The sequence below is a fragment of the Triticum urartu genome, chromosome 3A, assembly GCF_056163025.1.
Source record: "Triticum urartu cultivar PI428250 chromosome 3A, HENAU_Tu73, whole genome shotgun sequence".
NCBI lineage: Eukaryota > Viridiplantae > Streptophyta > Magnoliopsida > Poales > Poaceae > Triticum > Triticum urartu.
The window spans coordinates 121,438,021-121,447,734 of record NC_141875.1 but is presented as its reverse complement, the minus strand read 5'-3'; the positions used below and the strand labels follow the sequence as shown (position 1 = coordinate 121,447,734).

Here is a 9,714-nt window from a genome sequence, read left to right as displayed (position 1 = left end):
TAATAAACATTTATCATGATATAAGGAAATATAAATAACAACTTTAGTATTGCCTCTAGGGCATATTTCATTCACTTCTTGGCGTGACATCCAATCTTCTTTTCTTCCTCGGGCTGAGCGCTTGCATCACAGATGCGCGAGTGGTCAGGAGTGGCAAGAGTGGAGAAAGAGATTTGCACATCTCAGCACGCACGTTCTCTTAATCACCATGCCGAAGCATATCACCACCAGACCGAGGCCGCATGGCCTAGACCTGCCCTTCTTTAGGATCATCAGCAACAGTGGGCGCATGCTCTAGCCCACCCACCTGCTCCACGCTATGTACCATTCATGCTGCATGGGTGCAACTAGCCTCCGATAGGCACACTTGCAAGGTTTCCATTGCCTCCACTTGCCCGGTTTGTCTGCACTCGCATGTCGCTATCCAACTGATGAGACAGCGAGTCCAAAGCCCAGGAATCTCCAGTAAAGCTGTTCCTGTCCTCCTTCATTGGGCCCACCAGGGGGATACGGCAGGAGCCAATCAGGACGGATTCTCTGCCGCGCAGACCCCCAGCAGGCACCAGATCCCTGGGCCTATCCACCTCAAGCATGCAGCCAATCCTGTCGGCCCTGGTCCATCTCAACAGCTGGACCGAGGCAGGGGAGACAGTCTCAATTTGCATCTGCTCCATGGCCGCACATGACTCCACAGGCGCATCTAGACCGGTGGGACCCACAGGCGACTCGGGCCGGACCCCGATTGGCTGGCGAGACTCCGCGGCAGCAACCGGTCCGAAAGCAGGGCACAGACGCAAACCAATGACACCCCCACACAGCTGTTGCTGACCGGAGACCGGACCGGATCCGATGCGATTTGAACCCGACGCCCCGCCGGCGGTGGCGCCACCGACGAGGATGAACCTACCGTGCTGGCCGAGAAGTCACCAGCGACCGCACCCCTCCTAGGCCGATATAGGCCAGAGCCAGGCACATGCTCATCCTTGCCATAGGAAGGCGACGGTGGCGGCGGCGGATGAGGAGGCCGCCGCCCGTCGACATCTCCAACGTCCACCAACACCGGCTCCGCGAGAACAGTGATGTCGATCGGGTACCATGGAGTCTTGGACCGCCGTCCAGCAGCCACCTGATGTCCGATCTCCTCCGCCCAAAGATTCCACCTTGGCTCGTCGATGAAGAGCAGCCGGCGTCGAGGAATCCGCCGTGGTCGATCCGTACGAAGCCAAACTCTAAAATCCGCCATGTCCAAACGCCGAGCAGTGCTGTCATCCATGCCCACAACATATCCCAGGCCGCGCAAGATCACACTAGCCGCCCTTTGGTTCCATGCATGCGCAGGCACGCCGCGCAGGACGATCGGTACCAGGAAAGGCAGCAAAGCCGCCGTCGCCTGCGCCTGCCTGTTCCATGGCCGGAGATTGAGCTCAAACCATGAGGAATGCACGTGCCCTGCGTGGACCATCCTATCACGGATCACCCCGTCCCGGCACAACACGAGGAAATCATCAGGGAAGTATGACCGGATGGACATATCCACCGGAATGATATCGAACATGGCATGCAAGGCCTTCGCAGCCGATGCCAGATCCACCGTAGGCCTGTGGCCAGTCACCGTAACCAGAACGGCCCGAGCAAGCTTGGCCTCCATCTGCCATAAGTCATCCAACGCCTCCAGGAAGCAAGCCTTCGCCGGGTCCTCCTGTTCCGCCTGAGCACGCACCACCGCAGGCTGCACCGGCTCGTGATGACTGGAAGGCACCGAGAACTCCGGCCCAGCAGTCTCCCTGGCGTCCTGCAGCGTGCCCTAGGCAGGCTCCCGCACCACATTACTACAAAGTTGAACGACACCCGGAGGAGGAGGGTCGGGCAGCGGTGGGGGAAGCGACTGCGAGGAGGCAGAGTGCCTAGGGGACGGGAGAGCGGCATCCTCCACCCGACGACGCGGAGCAGGCATCCGCAAGGGCTGATCCACTTGAGAAGAGCTACGCGGCCTGGTACACCCACACGAGATGTGACCAACTCCACGGTAACGCACGCAGAAGGGCGGGTTTGATCAGTCCACCGAGATGTGCCCGTCGCTTCCGCAATTGTAACAGCAGCCATGTAGCTCCACCGGAAGCCGCGAGGAGGGCGGCGGACGAGGTGCTGGCAGCACACGAGGTCGACCCGGCGGAAGGCGGCGTCTTGAACGCCGATCGCGGCCAGGCGGAACCCGCGGGCGGCGGCGCACCTTGGTGTGCCAGGCATCCTCCGCCTGACGCGGAGCAGAGGCACGCGATGGACCACCTGCCTCCCCTTGGACAATCGAGCCGAAGGTCGTGCCCAGGACAGGCGGCACGATGATGGAGCGCAGCTGGGGAAGCGGCCGCACCGAGGGAGACGGGGGAAGATCCGGGCGAGGAGGTGGTGGCGGGGGAGATGGGAGTGCCAGATTTGCCGGGGGCGCCAAGGACAAGCCGGACCCCGACGAGAGCGAGCCCGAGAGGGAGACACGAGATGCCATAGCGACCAGACGGGGGGTGGGCGCCTCCACCGGAGCGGGGGACGGCGCTATGATGGCCGCCGGCACCGGAGTGGCGGCCGGCGCGGAGCGCTAGGCAGGGGAGCGGACAGGGGATATAGAGCGGACATAGGATGCGATCCTACCAGCACTAAACCGATTGAACCTCCCATTAGTATGCATATATGCTCCTCTCGCGCAGCTCAACCCTCAAATCCTAGCAGCCCCTTTCTCTCTCTCTCTCTCTCTCTCAGGTTGAATTTGTATGTGCGTTAGCCTGTACAGATTGAAAATTCTATCACAGTACTGCACATGGGAGGTTCTGCCATTGACCGCCTAGATTTATTGTGTGTTAGTTTGGTATAAAATTTCCTCTCTCTCTTAAGTTCATCTGCATTCAACCATTTCATTGGTGGTTCAACTTATTTTGTAGATAAATTTGGCGTTTGGTCTCCTTGGGTAAGGATTTAGGAAGCGTTTTCAGCAGAACTAATGAATCTCGAATGTGTATTTCAACACCCTCGGGGTAGTATTCTGTAAGTTTTTATTATTAAAAATAAGGTATTTTTGCAAGATTTGTCACTCAACTTTTATTTTCCTTTAAACATTTTTTCCAGGTCTATCCATCTCTCTGATGTGGTTACATATGACCGGATGGTGATTAGTTTACAACATTTGTGATGTCATGCTATGTCTACAAGTTCTACAGTTCTTTCTAGATATACTCAGCGCTACTCCCGGCTTTGTTGGTGGATTTAGCTTTCACCTACTTGATGATGAGAAGGCAAGCGATAGGAATAGAGAAGAATGTGTAGCATCAAATTTGTAGCTGGATATTGCATTTTTGTCTTCACCTTTTTTTGTTACAGAAGAACCATTTTGTTTGTCCCTGAGTACATCTAATCATCATATGTTCACTTGCTATTTCCCATAGACTTTTTTACTACATTAATTTTTTATTTACTCATCTTCCTAGGGCATAGTATCCTAATATTGTCGAGCAAGAGCTCTGTGAAAGTGCCTTTGATATGCTGCATTGTTGAGTTTTTTTTTGAATAGGTAGAGTTTTGTTCAAGGTTGCTTTTTTTTGCTTTTGATTCCAATAGAGCACATAACACAAACATAACACAATTTATTATTGTCTGATTTGGTCATTTTTGGTACAGCTCTAGACAGCATTAGTTTAGTTATCATTTAATATATTGCAAGTGATGTTTGGAAAATTCCACACCCCCATTCTTAAGTTTCCAGTGGCAATTTATCTAAGATGCTCTCTTCATGCTTTTACAATTGTGGACTGTATCCACCAACTAAATGATTCATGGTATATGAATGTTTGTTCCATTGCACAAAATTCATTTGTCTACAACAAGTGAGCATCATACATAGCTATCCCAAGTAAGTTTTTAAGTTTTTCTTACTGAGTTAGGAGTATAGCAGGTTAGAATATTATTATAGTTCAATGTTGTTTATTCATAAATGTTCCATCCTTTTATAGTATGCTAAGGGGGTTACAACTTCGTTAGATCGATGTCTTGATAAATCTTTTGTTTACATTAGTTGTCTACACAACATGACTCTTCATAGTCTTACTCAACCCTTTGCCAGTTTATAATTTGTGTTGTGCTCTATAGATATGCTCAACAAAAGATACAAATTTCCGCAGCAACGCATGGGATATCTACTAGTTTCATAATATAATACCAGCATTTTTGACACTGTAGGTAGTACGTACTTCCAATCTGTACTACTTCCTCCGTTCCATAATGTAAGACGTTTTTTAACATTATATTAGTGTCAAAAAATGTTTTATATTATAAGACGGAGGGAGTACTTCCTACCGAACGGATCATATTATTTTCTGTGAGTATTGTAAAATCCAAATACAATACGTCCACTCAGAAGCAACAACGGCTCGCCGGTTTGCCTGAAACGCTCGGCGTCAGTCACACGAAAAAATTAGTAAATCCAAATGGCTCATGCGATGCAACCCAAATGAAGACAGGGACTCGTCGAGCGCAAGACTACAAAGGAAGACGTTCCGCTCGCTCACTGACCAGCCCCACGCTTGGGCCACATATCTCCACGGCCGGAGCTGGAGCTGCAGCTCACCACACTCCCTCCTCCATCCCCAGTCCACACCAAGGCGTGAGCGTGAGCCCGAAGCCATGGCGGCCGTGGGGACGCCGCAGGAACCGTACGCGCCCAAGCCGGCGGCCGAGGGGAGGGGCTACTGGCGGTGGCACAGGGACGATTTCTTCCCGGAGCCGTCGTTCGCGAGCTGGGGCGCGTACCGCTCCGCGCTGGCCGCGACCCCCGCGAGGCTCCGCGACCGCTTCACCGGCCGCTCCACCGACGCCATCGAGCTCGGCGCGCTGCGGCGCCGCAGCGAGAACGAGATGCGCCGCTGCCTCACGTGGTGGGACCTCACGTGGTTCGGCTTCGGCTCCGTCATCGGCGCCGGGATCTTCGTGCTCACCGGCCAGGAGGCGCACGACCACGCCGGCCCCGCCATCGTGCTCTCCTACATCGTCTCTGGCCTCTCCGCTATGCTGTCCGTGTTCTGCTACACCGAGTTCGCCGTCGAGATCCCCGTGGCCGGCGGCTCCTTCGCGTACCTCCGCGTCGAGCTCGGCGACGTCGCGGCCTTCATCGCCGCCGCGAACCTTATCCTCGAGAGCATCATCGGCACGGCCGCGGTGGCGCGCTCCTGGACGTCCTACTTCGCGTCGCTCATCAACAAGCCGGCGAGCGCGCTGCGCATACAGACCTCGCTCAAAGACGGGTACAACGAGCTTGACCCCATCGCGGTCGTGGTGATCGCGGTCACCGCCACCATGGCCATCCTGAGCGCCAAGGGCACTTCCCGGATCAACTGGGTGGCGTCCGCGATACACGTGGTCGTGATAGCGTTCGTCATCGTGGCAGGATTCATCCACGCCAACCCGAGCAACCTGACCCCGTTCATGCCGCACGGCGTGCCGGGCGTGTTCCAGGCGGCGGCGATCGTGTACTTCGCCTACGGCGGCTTCGACAACATCGCGACGATGGCGGAGGAGGTGAAGAACCCGTCGAGGGACATACCGCTGGGGCTGCTGGGGTCCATGTCGGTGATCACGGTGATCTACTGCGTGATGGCGCTGGTGCTGAGCATGATGCAGCCGTACACGGCGATCGACCGGAGCGCCGCCTACTCGGTGGCGTTCAGCAGCGTGGGGATGCACTGGGCGCAGTACGTGGTGGCGCTGGGCGCGCTCAAGGGGATGACGACGGTGATGCTGGTGGGCGCGCTGGGGCAGGCGCGGTACACGACGCACATCGCGCGGAGCCACATCATCCCGCCGGTGTTCGCGCTGGTGCACCCCAGGACCGGCACGCCGGTGAACGCCAACATACTCATCGCCGCCGCGGCCTGCTGCATCGGCTTCTTCTCCAGCCTCGACGTGCTCTCCAGCCTGCTCTCCATCAGCACGCTCTTCATCTTCATGATGATGGCCACCGCGCTCCTGGTCCGGCGGTACTACGTGAAGGGCGTGACGACGCGGACGCACGCGCTGCGGCTCCTGGTGTTCCTGCTGGTGATCATCGCCTCGTCGGCGGGCATCGCGGCGTACTGGGGCACGACGCCCGGCCGGTGGGAGGGCTACGTCGTGCTGGTGCCGGCGTGGCTGCTGGGGACTCTCGGCATCCAGATGATGGTGCCGGCGGCGCGCGCGCCCAAGGTGTGGGGGGTGCCGCTCGTGCCCTGGCTGCCCTCGCTCTCCATCGCCACCAACCTGTTCCTCATGGGCTCGCTCGGCTCGGATGCCTTCGTCCGCTTCGGCGCCTGTACCGCCATCATGCTCATCTACTACGTCCTCGTCGGCCTGCACGCCACCTACGACGTCGCCCACGATGTGTGCAGCGAAGACGAGCTAAAAGACTACGGCGACGCCGCTGATGATGCTGCTGATGAGAAGGCGACGGCGAAAACGGCCGACGTCGAGAGGGCTAGCGCGGGAGACGGCGGCCGCTAAAGATGATCCGGAGTCGGCCAGACGGTAGTCAGTAGTCGCTGCTTGACTATACGCTGTCTGAAAACTTGTAATTCGTACCATCAAATGAATCTTTATCTTCACACGATTGTAATCTACACATTTGCAGTCTTGATCTTTTGTTTTGTAATGTACATGTATGCGTGCTGGTGACCAGTCAGTACACTTTGACATCACTGTCTCAAAACTTGTTACTTATGCTACATATAAGAATTTTGTTACTACGTGCAATATATGGATAATCCTACACCTACAAAGTGAGTACGAAGGCCTATCTAAATTTCCAAACTATAAACCTCTCGGCTCCCTTGATTTTAATGAGGGTGGGCACCCCCTATCGGTTCAATAAATTTTTTACACAGGTCTAGCATTGTCTGCAATATATTTAGAAAGAGAATGGTTTTTAATAACTCACGACCTCAGAAGCCATGGGTGTCTGTTGTCTACTCCCCTGGTATACTCCCATCTCGTGCTCCTCTTGACTTCAAGGGTCGAGACAAATTTACGGGTGGCCCCGTCCACACCCACCCTTTCTTTTCGTCTCTCTTTTCACAACTCCCACTTAATCAATAGGAGCATGGTGTCTATTTATACTCCAATGAAGTCCAATACCTAATGCCAGATAATTTAATCTTAGCCATTGGACGAGAGGGGAGCATGGATGAGAGTATTCCGGAAGAGCAGGCAAGCCACATCCAGGTGAAACCGGGCCTGGAGCTACAACTTAGGGGTTTCCAATGTCTAAGAACAAGGATCACAACAACATCTCAAACAAATTATCTTAACATGTACAAGAGAGAATATTAGGGGGGTCGTTTCACCTCTCTAGTAGTTTTGTCAAAACTCATAGCCAATATCTCATTTTTGCCTATATCTCTTCCTACACACTTTGAATAAACTTTACATTTCATAACAAGATAATCAAACATGTATGATCATATCACACACAATTTTAACACCTTTCAAATTCACAAATTAGGAAAGCAAATTCAAAATCAAACATAACGGCTTGAGCATAGTTCACTCATCATGCACTGTCATTGCCACTCATGTCACTTGAGCCACCATTCCACTAAAAGCTCCCATGGACACCCCTCCCTTCCCGGTACCAGCCTATTCTCCTAGACACAAGACTTGCTCATTCGTAGCCTTAGAATAGGCTCTTCCCATATGAAGGCCATTTGGATTCATGAATATGAGCTTTCACTCTTGCTTGTTCCTCAACATTCTCTACTCAATTGCAGTCCAATGCTCCGCCATGGCCACCCTTCACTCCTTAGAGGCAAACCGACACTCCTGTAATTCCTTGAGCTTGTTACATCTTGTTCCATCTTGTGATTTCTCTTCTTTCTTCTCCATAACACACTCCATTCGTTTGCCACCATGCTGGGAGAGTTGGAGTTGTCCGACTCGCCTTTTTGTGGCAAGCGCTTCATTATTCCTTGTTTTTATTTAAGATCTGTGAGCTTGATGAGACTTCATTCAGTAACAGAGCACGCTTCTTTGACTTGGTAGGTGAAGATTTGAACACAAGCTTAGTGAGGTGCTCAACTGTGCGGTCGTCGAGTGTGTGAGCCAGCATATGCGACAGCTTGGTAGGCTCAATGTCCAGGGACGATGTGGTGAACTTCACCAGTGCGTCAGGGTCTGGGCGCCATGAGTCAAGCGTCGCTTTCTCATAGGCATCATGGTCAGTGCCGCCGATAACATGACCAGACTATTGCACCATCTTCATGGCTAGCCATAAGTCCACATTGGCCATCAGAAGGTGCCAAAGAGCACCATGCTCCGTGAGAGAGCTGAAGCAAGCACACAGGAAGACGACCATGCCATAGAGGGAGCAGCACTCAATGCACGTAAGGGTCCTAGTGCATAACTGCATACCATGTCCACCTGAAAGTCGAGCTCGAAGTCTGGGTGCGTGGGGAACGTAGTGCCATACCAAATGGTGTTGAGGATGATGTTCGAGACGGGATCCATGGGGCCATAGCAGTAGCCGCCCTTGATGAGGCTGCAATGGTGGAGCTTGCGCAAGCCGTCCCGAGGCAGCCGGGCAAGTGCCTCTAGGTACATACCATGGATCTGTTTGTTTTTTGAAAAGGAGGCTTACCTCCGGTCTCTGCATCAATCGATGCATGCAGCCATATTATTAAAATCAAAACAAGGCCTTAAGTTCCATGGAAACTCAAAATCTGAGTAAGAAAGATAAACAAGTCTGTAAAACGCCACACCCGGCAAGAATGTGCCACATCGGGCTATAAAAAATAGGCTACGATGCCTACACACCTAGCCTATTATTAGCTCGCCATCCAAATTGGCTGAAGATAGCCCGTGCTATCGTCTCCCATCGGCTGCACCCAATAACCATAATCTCCCTATAGTCCGCATGAGTGAGTAACAACCACATACGGATCCAGGTTGTAGCTCTATAGATAACCTGCAAAAAAATAGTGAATTTTGTCCCATTAAAAATCATATCATTTCGAGTGCATATAGCCCATAATAGTGCACATATTCCTATCCGAATATGTTTAGCTGTGTGTATGTCTACTCCATTAAGCCACATCCCAAATAACGTATTGATACTCATTGGAGGATTAACGTTAAAAGCTATATGAATGAATCGCTATAACAATTTTGCAAGTGGACATTCGAGAAAGATGTGTTTAACTGTCTCGTTTTGATCACAAAAACAACATCTAGATTGACCGACCTAATTCCTTTTCATCAAATTATCTTTGGTCAAGATGACTCCTTAGTGGACAAACCATGTAAATATCTTGATGCGGAGTGAAACTTTAATCTTTCATATGTGCAAAGACCTCGACAATGACCCGGAATCAATTAAGTCCAAATACATGGATTTGACACAGAATACTCCATTCGTGGTTAACTTCCAACTAATTGTATTCGCCTGATCTGAAAGTTGAACATCCATCAGCCTACGTACCAGGTGTAACCAAGCATTCCAATGTTCCCCTACAAGAGATCTCCTAAATTGGGTATTAAGTGGTACTGAGTTTAATACTGTGGCGACATAATCTTCCTTACATTGCACCATATTATATAGGGAGGGGTATTGTAAGGTCAGGGGCGTCTCCCCTAGCCAAGTGTCCTCCCAGAACCTAGTAGAAGTACCACAACCAATTAGGAACTTCACCCGCTGGAAGAAAGTTACTT

General features: G+C 52.1%; 2 protein-coding genes across 2 annotated transcripts; one reads left to right on the top strand and one right to left on the bottom strand.

Annotated features, from left to right (window-relative positions):
• Positions 1–347: 347 nt before the first annotated feature.
• LOC147978882 (uncharacterized) lies at positions 348–2,247 on the bottom strand. The gene is made up of 3 exons (XM_087514928.1): positions 1,849–2,247; positions 908–1,804; positions 348–665 (listed from the first exon to the last, which is right to left on the bottom strand). Exons 1-3 carry the CDS (start codon positions 2,245–2,247, stop codon positions 348–350), a joined length of 1,614 nt encoding a protein of 537 aa, XP_087371054.1.
• A 2,300-nt stretch (positions 2,248–4,547) lies between these two features.
• On the top strand, positions 4,548–6,705 carry CAT5 (cationic amino acid transporter 5). Its single transcript, XM_048706495.2, has one exon. It carries the CDS (start codon positions 4,669–4,671, stop codon positions 6,514–6,516), a length of 1,848 nt encoding a protein of 615 aa, XP_048562452.2. The 5' UTR covers positions 4,548–4,668; the 3' UTR covers positions 6,517–6,705.
• The last annotated feature ends 3,009 nt before the right edge of the window (positions 6,706–9,714 follow it).

Bases quoted from the DNA above. Each gene is read 5' to 3' on its own strand.
- LOC147978882 (XM_087514928.1), bottom strand. From the start codon at position 2,247: ATGCCTGGCACACCAAGGTGCGCCGCCGCCCGCGGGTTCCGCCTGGCC. The intron at 1,805-1,848 runs GTGTCGTTCAAC...GAGCCTGCCTAG, and splicing joins GCCCGACCCTCCTCCTCCGG to GGCACGCTGCAGGACGCCAG. The intron at 666-907 runs GTAGGTTCATCC...GCCATGGAGCAG, and splicing joins GTGACTTCTCGGCCAGCACG to ATGCAAATTGAGACTGTCTC.
- CAT5 (XM_048706495.2), top strand. From the start codon at position 4,669: ATGGCGGCCGTGGGGACGCCGCAGGAACCGTACGCGCCCAAGCCGGCG.